Consider the following 20085-nt stretch of genomic DNA (forward strand, 5'->3'; position numbering starts at 1 on the left):
TCTGCAGAGGGATTTGGATAGGTTAAGTGAATGGGCTCGGGTCTGGCAGATGGAATACAATGTTGACAAATGTGAGGTTATCCATTTTGGTAGGAATAACAGCAAACAGGATTATTATTTAAACGATAAAATATTAAAGCATGCCGCTGTTCAGAGAGACTTGGGTGTGCTAGTGCATGAGTCACAGAAGGTTGGTTTACAAGTGCAACAGGTGATTAAGAAGGCAAATGGAATTTTGTCCTTCATTGCTAGAGGGATGGAGTTTAAGACTAGGGAGGTTATGTTGCAATTGTATAAGGTGTTAGTGAGGCCACACCTGGAGTATTGTGTTCAGTTTTGGTCTCCTTACTTGAGAAAGGACGTACTGGCGCTGGAGGGTGTGCAGAGGAGATTCACTAGGTTAATCCCAGAGCTGAAGGGGTTGGATTATGAAGAGAGGCTGAGTAGACTGGGACTGTACTCGTTGGAATTTAGAAGGATGAGGGGGGATCTTATAGAAACATTTAAAATTATGAAGGGAATAGATAGGATAGATGCGGGCAGGTTGTTTCCACTGGCGGGTGACAGCAGAACTAGGGGGCATAGCCTCAAAATAAGGGGAAGTAGATTTAGGACTGAGTTTAGGAGAAACTTCTTCACCCAAAGGGTTGTGAATCTATGGAATTCCTTGCCCAGTGAAGCAGTGAGGCTCCTTCATTACATGTTTTTAAGGTAAAGATAGATAGTTTTTTGAAGAATAAAGGGATTAAGGGTTATGGTGTTCGGGCCGGAAAGTGGAGCTGAGTCCACAAAAGATCAGCCATGATCTAATTGAATGGCGGAGCAGGCTCGAGGGGCCAGATGGCCTACTCCTGCTCCTAGTTCTTATGTTATGTTCATATATCCCCCATCATTTCAATCCCCGCACTCCGCCATAACCGGAATCCCCCATCCATACTCCCTGAGGCAAACCGGTGATTATCTCAGATTGGGGGCCAGACCGATGCTCCCACATGCCGCCTCCACTGGCCCCAAACTCTCAGGGCCGCCACCATCACTGGACTGGTGGAGTACCGCGCCGCCGGGAACAGCAGAGGCGCAGTTACCAACGCCCCCAAACTGGTTTCCTTACATGAAGCAGCCTCCATACACACCCATGCCATCCACTCCCCCACCACGCATTTCCTGATCATGGCTATATTAGCCACCCAGTAATAGTTGCTCAAATTTGGCAGCGCCAGCCCGCCCTCTCCCCGACTCCGCTCAAGCATTACCTTCCTTACTCGCGGGGTCTCAGGCCATCTGTATTAATACCTCATTTTGAAAATTCTTGGCCATGATAGAAGTGCTCCTTAGCGCCCATGGATGTGGTTAGGTGGGGTTGCGGGATGGGGCGGGGGCTCTTACAGAGAGTCGGTGAGCACTCGCTGGGCTGAATGGCCTCCTTTTGCACTGGAGGGTTCTATATGCCCCAGTTGTGTAAACTGCAAATGTAAAGATTTCCCCAAAACAACTGTCTTACTGTGGTCCGTTTCTAATTCAATTTGAGCCGGTTTCATAGATGGCTTCCTTAACAGCAAAGGTATTTCAGTGGATACTACCCGTGCTGATAAAATGGTTTACTCCTCCAGCTATGCCATTGAGAATCACACTCTCTTTAGTGATTTTAACATGCTACTGTTCCCAGATCGGAAGTACAACTTTTATATTCCCCAACTGTCTTTACTATTCAGAGAATCCAAGTAGCACTTTAGCCAATCCACTCCCTTTCCTGTGGAATTACATCCGCCATCTAATGGAACCTGCCATGAGAACACCCATTACTAGACTAAAGCTTCTGGCGACCAGTACAATTCCCGCTGACTGATCAGTATCCTCCCGTCCCCATGGTTCCAAACCTTCAATTTCAGGTGTCATTTTAGAAACCCTGTTATTGCTTTTCAGGTAATTCATCACCTAATGGTATTTCCAGCCACATCTGGAACACCTGTTCACCATTCTTTGATTATTCCTGGGGTTCATTCCCCTGCCATAGTTATCTACCATCTGTCGATTACAAAAAGGGTCTCTATCCTCGTCTCTTTTGCTTGTAGTTCTTCTTTCATATCGATACTTCTGCCCACATCTAAATGATCTTGAAATGCTCCAGCATCTAATCCACCATCTTGTGTTATTGCTGAATGTTCTATTGAACTACAGAATTCCTACAGGACAGAAGGAGGCCAATCGGCCCATTGTGTCTGCACCAACCCTCTGAAAGAGCACCCTACCTAGGCCAGCGCCCCTGCCCTATCTCCATAACCCCACCTAACCTGCATATCTTTAGACACAAAAGGCCATTTAGTATGGCCAATCCACCTAACCTGCATATCTTTGAACTGTGAGAGGAAACCGAAGCACCCAGAGGAAAGCCACGCGGACACAGGGAGAACGTGCAAACTCCACGTGGGTCTCCCCAAGGTCCCTGATGCTGTGAGGCAACAGTGATAACCATAGTCCGCTAAATTGTTCTTTAAAGCTTCATATATCTGCTCCAAATGCATATTTCTTTCTGAAAATCTAACCTCAGTCAAGACCAGGAGCCTAACCATGTCCGAACACAATCCAACAATTTGATAGCAAGCACTGAATTAGGAATCTCCAAACAAATGTCTGTGATCTGTTATGTACCCTCTTAAAATCCATGATATATTCTTCTAAAGAATAACCATCCATCCTTCTAAATTTATCAAAATCTGACCATGCCTCATATGTATTTAACACATCAACTTTCTTATAAATTTTGTCCATAAATTTTAAGTGTTTAACCAAACCGTTCTCAGTGCCTAAATTATGAGCCTCTAGCTCTGAAAATGCTTTGCACCTGATCCCACTTCTATTGGAAAGCGAAGGTGCCAAAGCCATACATCCTTGCTTTTCCTTTGGTAAGGACATAACCTCTGCCCAAATATCCACTTCATTCTTTCATTAGCCACAAGGTTCAGCTTCACAGAATAACAGTGGAAAGTTATAACCTGATACTTTAACACTTGGTTCCAGCCATTCTTCTCCAACAAAGCTCCAATTACAATCTTCTGTCTGAAAATATGCCTTAGTTTCCAATCTTCACCTTTAAGCCAACCACTCTTTGATACCAATGTTAATTGAATCCAAACCAGTTGGTGAAGTCAAAATCAAGACACAAGCTTTTCTTTACATAGTTTATTGACTTTGCCATGTCTCCTTTCCCCAATGTCCCAGCTGTCCCCTACTTGTATGTCCAAAGTAAGCAAAATCAGCATAGTCCCAGATGACCATCAACTGTTTCCCTTTTGAAGTGGAGAGCTTTTTAAAAATATAAATTTAGAGTACCCAATTCTTTTTTTTTCCCAATTAAGGGGCAATTTAGTCTGGCCAATTCACCTAACCTGCACATATTTGGGTTGTTGAGGTGAGGCCCACACAAATACAGGGAGAACGTGCAAACTCCACACGGTGACCAGGGCCTGGGATTGAACCCAGGTCCACAGAGGGAGAGAACTGACTGGTGATGACTTAACCTGAGGATCACCAAACCGCAGGCAAGGGGCAAGGTTGAGAAGGCAGGGCCTTCACATGAATAACCTCAGCCCATACTGGAATTGAAGCTGCCCTGTTAGTTTTATTCTGCATCATAAACCAGCTCTCCAGCCAACGGAACTAAACCCGGCCCCCGTATGTCTAAAGTACTTAATTAAACACTGCCCTTCATTGTGTACCTAACAATATAATTAATATCCTTATGCAAAAATATTCGTCCACATCTCCTCACAAATTTTTTAAAAATAAATAAATTTAGAGTACCCAATTCATTTTTTACAATTAAGGGGCAATTTAGCATAACCAATCCACCTAGCCTGCACATCTTTTTGTGGGGGCGAAACCTACGCAAACACGTGGAGAATGTACAACCTCCACACGGACAGTGACCCAGAGCCGGGATCAAACCTGGGACCTCGGCCCCGTGAGGCAGCAGTGCTACCCACTGCACCACCGTGCTGCCCGGGTACTCTAAATTTATTTTTAAAAAACAAATGGATATGTCTTCTTTGCAACTACCTTACCAAACACATTCATAATTTTAAAGATCTCTTTTCGGACACCCCTCAGACTTGTTTATTCTAGAGAAAAATAGTCACTGTTCTGCCGTTCCTGCTATGTATAAAGTCTCAGCTCTGGAATGATCTGTGTAAATCTTTTTGGAACTGTTATCCAGTGCCTATTCTTCCTTTTTAGAATATGGAGACAAGAACGATGTACAATGTGGTCAACCGTTCAATACAAGTTTGACACAAATTCTATCCTTTTAATTTTATTATTCTGGAAAATCAGCTCAGTGTTTGATTTGTTTTTTTTATTGCCTTCGTAACTTAGGCCAAAATTATCTGAGTTGTCCCAAGGATGAGTCAAGCAGAGGTATTATACTCTCAGATTTATACCTTTCAACCAACGTGCCAGACACCTACATCACGTTCCATGAGTATGTAATAATAATCTTTGTCAGAAGTAGGTTTGCATTAACACTGCGATAAAGTTACTGTGCAAAGCCCCTCGTCGCCACATTCCGGTGCCTGTTCAGGTACACAGAGGGAGAATTCAGAATGTCCAATTCACCCAACAGCACGTCTTTCGGGACTTATGGGAGGAAACCGGAGCACCCGGAGGAAACCCACACAGGCACGGGGAGAACGTGCAGACTCCACACAGACAGTGACCCAAGCCGGGAATCGAACCTGGGACCTTGGAGTTGTGAAGCAACAGTGCTGTCCTATCCCACCAGAGGTGAGACCCACTAGAGGTGGTAGCAGCACAGTGGTATACAGTCCTTCTTAAAAAAAAATAATTTTTATTAAAGTTTTCACAAAATATCAACAAAAATATAAAGAACAAAATGCAAAAAATGTAAAGGAAACTCAGTAACAAAAATAATAAATTAACACCCGCCCAAACACATAGCAAATATATACACCCAGACAAAACCTTCAATATATAAAAACAAAACTGAAATAAACCCCCCCCCCCCAGGTTGCTGCTGCCACTGATCGTTGTCTAGCGTTCTGCCAGGAAGTCTAGGAAAGGTTGCCACCGCTTGAAAAACCCCTGTACCAACCCCCTCAAAGCAAATCTCACCCTTCCCAATTTGATAAACCCCACCATGTCATTGATCCAGACCTCAACGTTTGGGGGCCTCTCATCCTTCACTGAAGAAGAATGCTCCGCTGGGCTACCAGGGACTCAAAGGCCAGAATACTGGCCTCTTTCGCCTCCTGCACTCCCGGCTCCTCTGCAACCCCAAATATTGCGAACCCCCAGCCCGGTTTGACCCTGGACCCTACCACCCTCGACACCGTCCTCGCTGCCCATCCAAAATTTCTCCAGTGCTAGGCATGCCCAGAACATATGGGTGTGGTTTGCTGGGCTCCCTGAGGACCTAACACACCTGTCCTCACCCCCAAAAAACCGGCTCATCCTTGTCCCGGTCATGTGTGCCCTATGCAACACCTTGAACTGTATGAGGCTGAGCCTCGCACACAAAGAGGAAGAGTTGATTCTCCCTAGGGCATCTGCCCAGGTCCCCTGCTCGATCACCTCCCCTAGCTCCTCCTCCCACTTGCCTTTCAGCTCCTCCACCGATGCCTCCTCCTCCTGTATCCCTTGGTATATTGCCGAAATCTTCCCCTCTCCAACCCACACCCCCGAGAGCACCCTATCCTGTACCGTGCGTGGCGGCAGCAGCGGAAATCCCACCACTTGCCGCCTAACAAACACCCTTACCTGTAGGTACCTAAAGGCGTTTCCCGGGGGGAGCCCGTACCTCTCCCCCAGCTCACCCAGGCTCGCGAACTTCCCATCCACGAATAGGTCCCCCAACCTCCTTATCCCTGCCTTGTGCCACCCCGCAAACCCTCCATCTATCCTCCCCGGGACAAACCAATGGTTTCCCAGTATCGGGGTCCACACTGAGGCCCCCAACTCCCCCCTGTGCCGCTTCCACTGCCCCCAGATTTTGAGGGTAGCCGCCACCACCGGGCTCATGGTATACCTCGATTGAGGGAGTGGCAGCGGCACCGTTGCCAGCGCCTCCAGACTCGTACCCTCACAAGATGCCGTTTCCAGCCTCTTCCATGCCACCCCCTCCCCCTCCAGCACCCACTTGCGCACCATCGCCACATTAGCGGCCCAGTATCCACAGAGATTGGGCAGCGCCAGACCCCTCCATCCCTGCTCCGCTCCAGGAATACTCTTCTCACCCTCTGAGTCCCACGTGCCCATACAAACCCCATTATGCTCCTATTGACCCGTCTAAAAAAGGCCTTCAGGATAAAAATGGGGAGGCACTGGAACAGAAACAAAAACCTCGGGAGCACATCATCTTCACTGACTGAACCTTACCCACCAGAGACAGCGGTAGCGCATCCCACCTCTTGAACTCCTCCTCCATCTGCTCCATCAGCCTCATGAAATTAAGTCTATGCAGGGCCTCCCAGCTCCTGGCCACCTCGACCCCCAAATATCTAAAGCTCCTCTCCGCCCTTTTTAGTGGGAGCTCACCAATCCCCCCCTCCTGGTCTCCTGGGTGAACCACGAACAGCTTGCTCTTCCAGTGGTATATAGTCCTGCAATACCACCTTCAAATTATTTTCCAAGTCACACGTCATCCTGACTGAAATATATCGTTGTTCCTTCACTGTCGCTGGGTCAAAATCCTGGAAATCAAGGCCACAGCTAACCACCTCAAGAAAAATTAGGGCTGGGCAATAAATGCTGGCCTTGCCAGCAACACACACATCCCAAAAACAAATGGAGAAGTCAGGCAGTGCGGCTGAGTGAGTGATAATGACCAATTGAATAATTAACAGGAGTACGGCTCCATAACTTTCATAATCAAAGATCATAGAATTTACAGTGCAAGAGGCCATTCAGCCCATTGAGTTTGCACCGGCCCATGGAAAGATCACCCTATCCAAGCCCACACCTCCACCCCGTGCCCCATAACCTAGTGGCCCCCATCTAAACTTTTTGGACACGAACCTAACCTGCACATTTTTGGACTGTGGGAGGAAATCAGAGCACACGGAGGAAACCCACGCAGACACGGTGAGAACGTGCAGAGCCCGCAGTCAGTGACCCAAGCCGGGAATCGAACCTGGGACCCTGGAGCTGTGAAGCAACTGTGTTAACCACTGTGCTACCGTGCCTCCCTGATGGGGGAATCCAGCACTACAGGGCAAAAGGCAAGTTGGTAACCATCTTCAGCCAGAAGTGTCGAGTGGATGATACAGCGCAACCTACTCCTTAGGTCCCCAGCATCAGAGATGCTAATCTTTAACCAACTTGATTCACTCTAAGTGATATTAGAGCACAGTTGAGTTCACTGGATACATCGAAGGCAATGGACCCCAGCATCACCACACCTACAGTACTTACGACTTGTGCTACAAGACCACCTCCAACCCTAACCTTGCTGTTATAATAGAACGACAACACTGGCATATACTCAACATTGTGGAAGATTGCCCTGATTATGTCCTGTGCACAAAAAAATCCAAACAAATTTTAAAAAAATTATTTCATAGTATGTAGATATCGCTGGCGAGATCAGCATTTACATTGCCGTTGCTCTCGAGATGGTGGTAGTGAGCCCTCTTCTCAAACCACTGCAGTCCACGTGGCATAGGGATGCAATGGCATAGGGATGCACTGTCACTGAACTAACAATTCAGAATTCAGGGTGATGCTCTAGGGACCAGAGTTTGAATCCAACCATGGCAGATAGTGCAATTTTAATTCAATAAAAATCTGGAATTAAAAGTTTAATGATGCTCATGAAACCATTGTCGGTTGACCTGAAAACCCATCTGGTTCACTACCTTCCTTTAGGGAAGAAAATCTGCTGTTCTTACCTGGCTTGGCCCACATATGACCCCAACAATGTGGTTGACACCACAAATGCCCCCTGAAATGGTCAAGCAAGCTACTCAGTTTAGGGCAATTAGGGATGGGTAACAAATGCAGGCCAAGCCAGCGACGCCCACATCCTATGGACAAATAAAAAAAGGTACACCCACAGTGCAGTAAGCAAGGGAGAATGAATGCCCCATCAGTCTACTCTCAATCATCAGCAAAGTAATAGGTATTGGTCACAGCTATTGTCATGTGAGCGTACCTTTAAGAAATGGGTGTTATAAATGGGTGTGTATATAAATATCTGTAGTGGGAGTACCTTTAAGAAATGGGTGTTTATTACTGCAGTGATGTCAGAGTGGGTGGAGCTGGGCTGAATGTCAGCTTTTTACTTTCGCTTTAGGCTTTCTGCTGTAGGGTGAGTTTGGTTTCATTTTAGTTTTGGAGAAGCTGCAATCACAGCAGGATGTGTGTGAATCTCTGCAAGTTTATGAATGTCCATTTGCTGATTTCAACGTGGTAACTGTTCTCAGTCGTGAAGTTAAACCCAAGGTGCTGTGTTAAAGGTTTTGTTTTCAAGTCTTATGGATGTTAAAAGGAAAGCTTAAAGGATTACTTAGTGTTGTAGTCTTTGGGGGTTTAATTTGAATTAATGGTTGCTAAGATGCTCACTGTATGTTTTAAAAAGGTTAACCTGAGTTCATAGAATAAACATTGTTTTGCTTTCAAAAATACTTTTCCATTTCTGCTGTACCACACCTGTAGAATGGGCCGTGTGCTCCCCATTTCACAATTTGTTAAAAGTTGGGGGTCAGGTGAACTCCATGATACACTTTGGGGTTCTCTAAACCCTGGCCCATAACAGCTATCAAGTGGCACTTACTCATCAAAAACCTGATGCTCAGTTTGGGTTTCACCAGGTTTTCGTCCAAACATGGACAGAACACCTGAATGCCAGAGGCAGAAAGAATCACTGCACTTTGACCAAGTATGACAGCAAAGAGTTTGAATAAAATTGAAGTCAATGGGAATCAGTGGGAAAGCTCTCCACTGTTATAGTTATATCTAGCACAAAAAAAAATGGTTGATTGTTGCAGGCCCTAGAGAGGCACGGTGGAGGTGGTTAATACTGCTGCCTACGGCGCCGATACCCGGGTTTAATCCGGCCCCGGGTCACTGAGTGTGTGCGGAGTTTGCACATTCTCCCTCTATCTGCGTGGGTTTCACCCCCACAACCCAAAGATGTGCAGGTTAGGTGGATTGGCCGCTAAATTGCCCCTTAATTAGATAAACAAAGATTTGGGTACTCTAAATTTATTTTTTTTAAATGTGATTGTTACAGGCTATCTTAGTCCCAGGGTATTGCTGCAGGAGTTCCATGGTGCAGGGTCTTAGGGTCAACCATCTTCAGCGACCTCAACTGCAACATAAGGTCAGAAGTGTAGATGTTCACTGGTGTTTACATCAATATCTGAGGAGTTGCCAGTGGTAGTGAACACTGGTTGTGATTTGGTTTGTGTTCATATGCAGCAACATCTGGATAACATTCAGACTTGGCTGGTAAGTATTAAGTAACAGGCAATGATCATCTCCAATAAGACAGTCTAACTGCCTTGACATTCAATGGCAGTCCCATCACTGAATCCCCACCATCAACATTTTGAGAGTTAATATTGACCTGAAACTTAACTGGATGGGTCTAATGAATACTACCAGTTGGCTCCACAAATTGGTCAGAAGCATTGTGTTGATTGCCTCACCTCCTGACTCCCAAAGCCTTTCCACTATCTTCAAGGTACAAGTTAGGAGTGTGAGTCTATACTTTCCACTTGCCTGGATGAGTGCAGCTGCAACAACACTCAAGAAGTTCAATACCATCCAGGACAAAGCAGCCCACTGGACTGCTACCTCACCCACCACCTTACAAATTCAGTCTCTCCATCTCTTGCACACAGGGGTAGCAGCGTGTATCTATCTATGATCGCTGAGGCTCCTTCAACAGTTCCTTCCAAACTTGTGACCAGTCACCTAAAAGGACAAGGACAGCAGCCGCTTGGGAACACCACCATCAGCAAGATTCCTCCCAAGTCCAAAAGACTGTTCCTTCACTGTAGCTGGGTTAAAATTCTCTAACACCCGAACTAAAAGCATTGTTGGAATATATATCTGAACTGGAGCAGATGACAAAGGCGGCTCACCACCCTCCTTCTCAAGGACCTTGCCATGAAGCTCATATTTCACAAAGGGATAAAGAAAATCGGAATGGTCTGAATGGTTGGAGTTACCGTTATTGTAATTGCCATTTTGAGGCAACGACACAGAGAGGAGGAGCAGGGCTTTTCCATAACCCATGCTTTCAGACTATTCACAGCGATGCTACATCGAGCTGGAGATAGTCAAGTTGCAGCAACACCTAGAAATCTGCTGGAAGGAAAGGTCTCGGATTTGACACATAATTACACCTGCTTTTCAATCCTAATCTGGAGAGGTTTGCGTTTAGAATGACTCATTTAACAGCAGTAAGACAGCGTACAAGGCATGTTCCCAGGCCAATAAGTGACAGAATTCACTCAACACAATGTGTTTGAAACCAGCAGCACCTCAGAGTCTGACATTGGTTCACGCAGAGTCTGGGGTTTTAATGCATGCTCCATGGTTAATCACAGCCCTATGGAACTCTCCCAACTATTAAACCCTGATTTAACATGAATTGTTTATGAAATGCACTGATTTCACTCAGCAGTCACTTTGCAACCAAGAAAGGTTAAATCAAATTCCTCAGCCAATCACAGAGGAGAGTTAGGTAGCATCCTTTCGAGAGGCTTGTCAGTTTTCATCAACATCAATAGATCTTTTTGTATCTATGTGCAGGCAATCAGTAGCAGAAGTGATTTTGACTGGTTGTCCCAGTTAACTGGGGCTTTCAAAACACAAGAAATAAGAGGGACGGCTCAGGAATTGAGCTTGCTTCATTATTCATGATGATCGATTATTCGTTAAGACGATGGCTGATTTTCCATGGTTCCTCTACTCAGTGGATAAGTAGCAAGCTGGCTACCGAACAGAAGACAGAGTAAGAGTTCAACCAGGCAGAAAGATGGCAAATATCTCCACTGCTCATAATTTATAAAGATTTGGATTTGAAAATCAGAAGTAGGTTCAAAATCTGTGGAAGAGACCAAGTTGGGGATACAGTTAACACTAGGGGAAACTGGTTTAGCTCAGTGGGCTAGACAGCTGATTTGTGATGCAGAGCAAGGACAGCAGCGCAGGTTAAGCGCAGCTGAGAATTCTGAATTCTCCCTCAGTGTACCCGAACAGGCGCCAAAATGTGACGACTAGGGGCTTTTCACAGTAACTTCATTGCAGTGTTAACGTAAGCCTACTTGTGACAATGAAAGATATTTATTTTATTTAAGACAACATTCAGAAAAATTTCAGCAAAGGCCGGTAATTAGTAAATGCATTTCAATATTAATAAGGATGAGGGCGGCACAGTGGTTAGCATTGCTGCCTCACAGCTCCGAGGACCAGGTTCGATCCCGGCTCTGGGTCACTGTCCGTGTGGAGTTTGCACATTCTCCCCATGTCTGCGTGGGTTTCACCCCCACAACCCAAAGGTGTGCAGGGTAGGTGGATTGGCCATGCTAAATTTCCCCTTAATTGGAAAAGAAAAAGAATTGGCCACTCTAAATTAATAAAAAAGGAAAGGAAACGTATTAGTTTTTACTAAAAGAGTTTGGCATATCACATTAACCCGTCTAAATCGTTTTTCAGACAGTGTCGTCCTCCTCATCCTGTTATTACACTGTCATTGATCTACATTATAAATAGCTGAGGCCAGCAGCACGGTGGTGCAGTAGTTAGCGCTTCTGCCTCACGTCGCCGAGGTCCCAGGTTCGATCCCGGCTCCGAGTCACTGTCCGTGTGGAGTTTGTACATTCTCCCCGTGTCTGCGTGGGTTTCACCCCACAACCCAAAGATGTGCAGGGTAGGTGGGTTGGCCATATCTTTTTATTAAAACAGTAAAAAATATGTACAAGGCCAGAGGGAAAGGAAGGTGGGTGGTGGAGAAGGGGAGAAGGGGAGAGGAGGATGGTGGGGAGGGACGGAGTGGGGGTGTTGACAGAGGGGGGTGCTTAGCAATAGGACACTGCCTAGCTACTATGCCCCTTAATTGCAAAAAATGAATTGGGTACTGTAAATTTATTTTATTTTTTTGAATAAATAGCTGAGGCCCCAGCTCTGATCCTGGTGGTTCCTCAACTAGTCACAGCGTGCCAATTTGAAAACTGACCCAACCATTGCTAGTCTGTTTTCTGTCCGTTACAACCCTCATGTGTTAACAATATATTGGCTCCCATTCTCATGAGTCCAAACGCTGCATGTGTGGCACCTTGTTGAATACTTTTGAAAACCAAATGATACCACACCCCTATTGACCCTTTTAGTTACAACTTCTAATAGATTTACCAAATGTGATTTGCCTTTCATAAAACCATGTTTAATCTGTCTAATCATCTAAGTGCCCTGTTAACTAACCTCTAATAACAGATTCTAGCATATTCCTGAATACTGAGCTCAGGTTCACTGGCCAATAGTTCCGGGCTTCCTCTTTCCCTCCTTCTTGATTAACAGGGTTGTATTTCATACCTTCCAATCAAGGATTGTTCTAGAATCTATGGAATTCTCGGAGATCAAAACCAAGGTATCCATGATACTACTTACAGCCAACTCTTGTCGAACTCAAGGATGTAAGCTACCAGCTCCAGGGGATTTGTTCACTGTCGGTCACATTAATTTCTCAAGTATTATTTCTTTATTAATACTAATTACTTGAAGTTGTTCATTGGCGTTAAACCCGCATTTGTCCACAATTCCAATGTGTGTACAAATTCACTCATGACAGCCATATAGAAATCACCCCTTTGGAAACAATCCCAGCAAGATAAGGCCAGACCCTTACTCATCACTGGCTCCTGTATCTGCTCAACATGGCTTCTGTAATGGAAAGCCACACATTGGAACTCTCAAAAAGGGGGGCAGCAAATACCTCACAAACTCCAGAGGCAACGGATTTGTCGAATGAGGAATAGAAATGTCCCTACCACAATCGCTGTTACCTTGCTGCAAGCCCTAACCAAAGGGTCTTAACTCAGCAGGGACCTAGGGTTGAAACTTAAAGCCTCCTGCTCTGTATGGTTGAGCACTAGCTCACCTCTACCCATTGAGCCATCAGAGCAGCTTTATTTGGATTGCTTGTGCTGTCCCCTCTCACTTTCTGAGGTACCCCCTCAGTATAGTTACAACAGGTTTGGTTCACAACAATCACTGCTGGAATCTTGTTTATTTGAGACAGTGAATTTAATCGGAGCAGTTTGCATGGATGTTGGTTGAGCCACAGCTAGAGTACTGTGTGCAGTTCTGGAATCCACATTATAGGAGGGACGTGACAGCACTGGAAATGGTGCAGAGGAGATTTATCAGAATGTTGCCTGGGCTGAAGAGATTTTGGTTATGCTTAGGTTGTTTTCCTTTAAGCAGAGGAGACATGACTGAAATGTATAAAATTCCGAGAGGCACAGAGTAGATTTGGTGGACGGACCATAGAATCCCTATAGAAAACAAAGAATATAGAAAAATACAGCACAGAACAGGCCCTTCAGCCCACTATAGTGCAGAAGGAGGCCATTCGACCCATTGAATCTGCACTGACACTCTGAAAGAGCACCCTACCCAGGCCTACTCCCCCACCCCAGAGGGCTGTGGGAGTCTGGAACTTACTGCCTGAAAGGGTGGTGGAGGCAGAGACCCTCATAACATTGAACAAGTATTTAGATGTGCACTTGCGATGCTAAGACATACAAGGTTATAGGCCAAGTGTTGGAAAATGGGATTAGAATAGTTAGGTGGTTGTTTTTGACCGGCGCAGACACAATAAGCTGAAGGGTCTTTTCTGTGCTGTAGACCTCTATGAACAATGGTGTGGAAAAGACACGAACTGAGTCCGAGGGAACCACCATCTTGCAAGGAAAAAGTGGGACAGGATGGATCGGGAAGAGATACAATGGAAGGTAATCTGTCGGTCTAGACTAATTATGAGCAGGGCATCTACCCCAGGGAGATCACAACAGAGCCTGAGCTTCTCCTCACTCAATGGGCATATGAACACATTTTTGACTGGGTTTGGCGTTTTTTTCGCTTGCACACACAGCAACTGTGACGTCAATTCAAACACCCCACTGCAGTCCTGCTACAGACCAGTTAACAAAGCAGAGACTGGGAAGGTCACAGGGGATCTTTTGCTCTCCACAGCTCAGCAACACACTGACATTACCATGACTCGGAGTGAGTAGGAACAGAGATATGTGTATGTCCCTCATACGTCTCCTCATTACAAGCTACCGTGCATTTAAATCGAGGTTAAACAGCTGCATAGAAAACCTCCATGCGTCTTTTGTTATTACTTGCTTGTCACTTAACTAACCTTGCAAGTGCCAGGATTTCTATAAAAGTATCACTGCCAGGGGGTCACAATGACTATTGGACTTAACAGTCCCCTATGACAGCAGGTTATTAGTTTTTTTTTCTTTTATAAATTTAGAGTGCCCAATTCATTTATTCCAATTAAGGGGCAATTTAGCTTGGCCAATCCACCTCGCCTGCACATCTTTTGGGTTGTGGGGGCGAAACCCAACCAAGCACGTGGTGAATGTGCAAACTCCATACGGACAGTGACCCAGAGCCGGGATCGAACCTGGGACCTCGGCTCCGTGAGGCTGCAGGGCTAACCCACTGCACCACGTGCTGCCCTAGCAGGTTATTAGTTAATCATTGTGAACCAATGGATTTTAAAACCAGTTTCACTGGTGACCAAAAGTTATATTTTCTCATTTGAGTTTAGAAATAAATGCTACTTACCACCAGCTCGACTCTTCTTATCTGCAAAAATATAAAACATGGAGCAATTAAAAAGAGGAACAAATTATATCAGCATTTTCAACACAGCAACAGCGTATGTGTGTACAATCTCCAAAGCGAGTCAATTTAAACAGTAACAGCTGCTCAACCCATACAATTCGAGAATCTGTCCTCCTAAACCAAGGCTGGGTCTCAGAGAGTACTGTAATCTGTGCGAAACCAGGTAGAGGTATTGATTGATAACAGGTCTTTCACTGGGGGGGGGGGGGGGGGGGGGGGGGGGGGGGGGGGGGTAGTGACAGTAATTTGTGGACCAACCTCAGAAACCCAAATATCCGCAGCATGATGGCTGCACAACTTAATACTGCAACTGATCGAGGGGCAGCACGGTGGCGCAGTGGGTTGGCACTGCAGCCTCACAGCGCCGCAGTCCCAGGTTCGATCCCAGTTCTGGGTCACTATCTGCACATTCTCCCCGTGTTTACGTGGGTTTCGCCCCACAACCCAAAGATGTGCAAGCTAGGTGGATTGGCCACGCTAAATTTCCCCTTAATTGGAAAAAACAAATTGGGTACTCTAAAAATTTTTTTAAACTGCAGCTGATCAGAGGAGACATGCTTACAAAGCATGGATGTAAATGTACAAAGTGGAGTGAATCAAATTGGCTTAAGATTGGCATCTGCGATGTTCGGGACCCCAGGTGGAGGCAGAGATAGATCATTCATTTGGCACTTCTGGCTGAAAATGGGTAACAAGAGCTTCAGCCTCATCTTCTGCACTGACATATCAAGTTCCCTCGTCATTTCAGATGGGGATATTTGTGGAGCCTCTTACTTCACAGGGGCTGGTTTAGCTCACTGAGCTAAATCGCTGGCTTTGAAAGCAGACCAAGCAGGCCAGCAGCACGGTTCGATTCCCGTACCAGCCTCCCCGGACAGGCGCCGGAATGTGGCGACTAGGGGCTTTTCACAGTAACTTCATTGAAGCCTACTCACGACAATAAGCAATTTTCATTTCATTTCACTTCAGTAATTGTGCACCACTATTCACTGTCTTCTTGAATGGCTGCAGTTCATGGAATGTAGGTACACAACTGTTAGTGAGGGAGTTGCAGGATTTTGACCCAGTGACAGTGAAAGAATGGAAATATAGTTCCATGTCAGGATGGGAAATAGCTTGGAGGTGATCTTCCAGGTGGTTTTCCCACATACCTGCTTCCCCTGACCTTTGAGATGGTCGATAATGTGGGCTTGGAAGGTGCTGTCTCAGGAGCCTTTGTGAGTTTGTGCAGTACATCTTGTAGATGGGAGACACTGCTGCGCCTGCGTGTCGAAGGTGGAGAGAGTGAATGTTTGTGGATGGGGTGCCAATCAAGCGGGCTGCTTTGTTCTGCATGGCTTTGAGCTTCTGGAGTGGTGTTGGAGCTGCACTCATGACTTATTGATGGTGGACAGACTTCTGGGGAGTCAGTGAGTTACTCGCTGCAGGGTTCCCAGTCTCTGATCTTCTCTTGTAGCCACAGTATTTATATGGCTAGTCCAGTTCAGTTTCTGATCAATTGTAATCCTCCAGGATGTTGATAGTGGGGTATTTGGTTATGGTAATGCCATTGAATGCCAGTGCAATGGCCAGATTCTCTCTATTTGGAGATGGTCATTGCCTGGCACTCATGAGGTGCAAACTGAAACCATAATAAAGCTACAGTGCAGAGAGAGACCATTCTGCCCAGCGTTGCTGTGCCGGCCAAAAAAAGAGAAAAAAGAAACTAGCTGCTCATTTTAATCCCATTTTCAGAGAATCCCTACAGTGCGGAAGGAGGCTATTCGACCAATTGAATCTACACCGGCCCTCCGAAAGAGTACCGTACCTAAGCCCAATCCCCTGCCCTTTTATCGTAACCCCCACCTAACCTTTAACACTAAAGGGCAATTTAGCATGGCCAATCCACCTAACATGTACATCTTTGGACTGTGGAAGGAAACCAGAGCACTAAGAGGAAACCCACACAGACATGGGGAGAACGTACAAACTCCACACATACAGTCACCCAAGGTCAGAATTGAACCTGGGTCCCTGGTGTTGTGAGGCAGCAATGCTAACCACTGTGCCGCCCTGGTCTGTAGCCTGGCAGGTTACAGCACTTTCGATGAAGGCTGAAGTGCCTTTTAAATGAGTTGAATGTTTCAGCCTCAACCACCAACTTAGGCAGTACATTCCAGACACCCACCTCTGGGTGGAAAGGTTTTTCCGCATGTCCCCTCTAATTCTTCTATCAATCACCTTAAATCTATGCCCAGGTAACTGATCCCTCAGCTAGAGGAGACAAGTCCTTCCTTTCTACCCTGTCCTGGCCCCTCATTATTTTGTACACCTCGATCAGGTCACCCCTTAGCCTCCTCTGTTCTAAGGAAAACAATCCCAGTCTATCCAATCTTTCCTCATAGCTGCAATTTCAAGCTCTGGTAACATTCTTGGAAATCTCCTCTTGCACTCTCTCCAGAGCAATCAAGTGCTTCCTGTAATGTGGTGACCAGAACTGTACACATATTCTAGCTGTGTCCTCATTAGCATTTTATACAGTTCCAGCATTACATCCCTGCTTTTGTATTCAATACTGTTATGTGCCAGGGTTTAGAGAACCCCAAAGTGTATCATGGAGTTCACCTGACCCACAACTTTTACTAGATTGTGGTATGGGGAGTACACGGCCCACTCTACAGGTGTGGTAAAGCAGAAATGCACCTGTAAAGTATTTTTTAAAGCAAAACAATGTTTATTCTATGAACTCAAGTTAACCTTTTAAAACATAGTGAACATCTTAGCAACTATTAATTCAAATATAACCCCCAAAGAATACAACACTAAGTAAACCTTTAAGCTTTCCTTTTTAACATCCAGAAGACTTAAAACACCTTTTACCAGAAGCACATAGGTTAAAGTCACTACTGTTATTAGTTTTAAATCACCAGGATCGATTTACAGTCTTTAGATTACAGAGAGATTCATACACTTTCTGGCTGTTACTGCAGCTATCCAGCTCTGAAAACGAATCTAAAACACACCCTGCAGCAAACAGCCTAAAACGAAAGTAAAAAGCTGACAGACAGCCTAGCTGCACCCACTCTCTGACATCACTGCAGTAGTAAACATTCATTTCTTAAAGGTACTCTCACTAAAGATATGTATATACACACCCATTTATAAACACCCACTTCTTAAAGGTACTCCCACATGACAATACCTCCTCAATAAAGGTGAGCATTCGATATGCTTACTTGACCACCTTTTCCATCTGTCCTGCCACATTCAAGCTTCTGTGGTCATGCACTCCAGTGTCACTCTCTTCCTCAACCCCTTTCAATATCTTCCCCTTTATTGAGTGTTTCCTTGCTTTGTTGCACCTCCCCAAATCCACTACCTCACATTTTTCCAGATTGAATTCCATTTGTCACTTATCCTCCCACTAAACCAAACCATTGATATCAGTCTGGAGTCAACAGCTATTCTCTTCACTATCAACTACACGATTAATTTTTGCGTCATCTGTAATTTCCCAGTCATGCCTCCCACATTTTAGTCTAAATTGTTATATATAGAACAAACAGCAAGAGCCCTAACTCTGATTCCTGTGGAAATCTAGAGCCCTGCTTTATCTTGGTCTGTATGGATTTAGATAGCCAGGGGCTCTAGATTTGGCAGTACTACCCTTTTCCTACGTGAGGACATAAGCCTGTAGAGCTTTACCTCCCACTGATTGGACACCATTTTTCCTTCTGAAGCTGTATCTTACTAGATCACCTCTCAGCTTGGTAAAATGTATCTTCCCCCAATTTAAGAACTTTTATTCATGTTCTATCTTTCTCCTTTTCCATACTGATGAAAAAATCAAACTGCACTTTGTTTATTATCTATAAAATGGTCCCCCACTGCTACCTTATCCACTTGCCCAGTTTAATTTGCTAAGACCGAAGTTAAATTGCGGCCCCTCTCGTTGGGCTTGTTATGCGCTGGAAAATGCAGTACAGGAATTTTGCACCCTCTGTGCCCTTAGTACAGTCCGTATTCAAATTAATATTAAGGTAGTTGAAATCCTTAACGATTACAGCAAATTGTCCCGATTTTGACAAAGGCACGTAATATTAATGAGAAGGATTCTGCTGGGGCGGCGCAGTGGCACAGTGGTTAGCACTGCTGCCTCATGGTGCTGAGGACAAGGGTTTGATCCCGCCCCTGGGGTACTGTCCATATGGGTCTCACCCCCACAACCGAAAGATGTGCAGCATAGGTGAAGTGGCCACACTAAATTGCCCCTCACTGACCCCACAGCCCCTCCCTCCCTGACCCCACAGCCCCTCCCTCCCTGACCCCACAGCCCCTCCCTCACTGACCCCACAGCCCCTCCCTCACTGACCCCACAGCCCCTCCCTCACTGACCCCACAGCTCCTCCCTCACTGACCCCACAGCCCCTCCCTCACTGACCCCACAGCCCCTCCCTCACTGACCCCACAGCCCCTCCCTCACTGACCCCACAGCCCCTCCCTCACTGACCCCACAGCCCCTCCCTCACTGACCCCACAGCCCCTCCCTCACTGACCCCACAGCCCCTCCCTCACTGACCCCACAGCCCCTCCCTCACTGACCCCACAGCCCCTCCCTCACTGACCCCACAGCCCCTCCCTCACTGACCCCACAGCCTCTCCCTCACTGACCCCACAGCCTCTCCCTCACTGACCCCACAGCCTCTCCCTCACTGACCCCACAGCCTCTCCCTCACTGACCCCACAGCCTCTCCCTCACTGACCCCACAGCCTCTCCCTCACTGACCCCACAGACTCTCCCTCACTGACCCCACAGCCTCTCCCTCACTGACCCCACAGCCTCTCCCTCACTGACCCCACAGCCTCTCCCTCACTGACCCCACAGCCTCTCCCTCACTGACCCCACAGCCTCTCCCTCACTGACCCCACAGCCTCTCCCTCACTGACCCCACAGCCTCTCCCTCACTGACCCCACAGCCTCTCCCTCACTGACCCCACAGCCTCTCCCTCACTGACCCCACAGCCTCTCCCTCACTGACACTCCGCAGTGTGGGCAGCACAGTAGCTTCACAGCTGCAGTGTCACAGGTTCGATTCCGGGCTTTGGTCACTGTCTGTGCAGAGTCTGCATGTTCTCCCGGTGTCTGCATAGGTTTCCTCTGGGTGCTCCGATTTCCTCCCACAGTCTACGTTGTACAGGTTAGGCGGATTGGCTATGCTAAAT

General features: G+C 46.3%; 1 protein-coding gene across 5 annotated transcripts in view; it reads right to left on the reverse strand.

Annotated features, from left to right (window-relative positions):
* Positions 1 to 20085, reverse strand: part of med15 (mediator complex subunit 15) — a 198478-nt gene that overhangs the window by 159239 nt on the left and 19154 nt on the right. For all 5 annotated transcript variants that reach the window (XM_038793925.1, XM_038793946.1, XM_038793917.1 and 2 more), the window contains exon 4: positions 14824 to 14844. In XM_038793925.1, coding sequence (XP_038649853.1) covers positions 14824 to 14844 — 21 coding nt within the window. The remainder of the gene's footprint in view (positions 1 to 14823; positions 14845 to 20085) is intronic.

Source organism: Scyliorhinus canicula, chromosome 1, assembly GCF_902713615.1.
Source record: "Scyliorhinus canicula chromosome 1, sScyCan1.1, whole genome shotgun sequence".
NCBI lineage: Eukaryota > Metazoa > Chordata > Chondrichthyes > Carcharhiniformes > Scyliorhinidae > Scyliorhinus > Scyliorhinus canicula.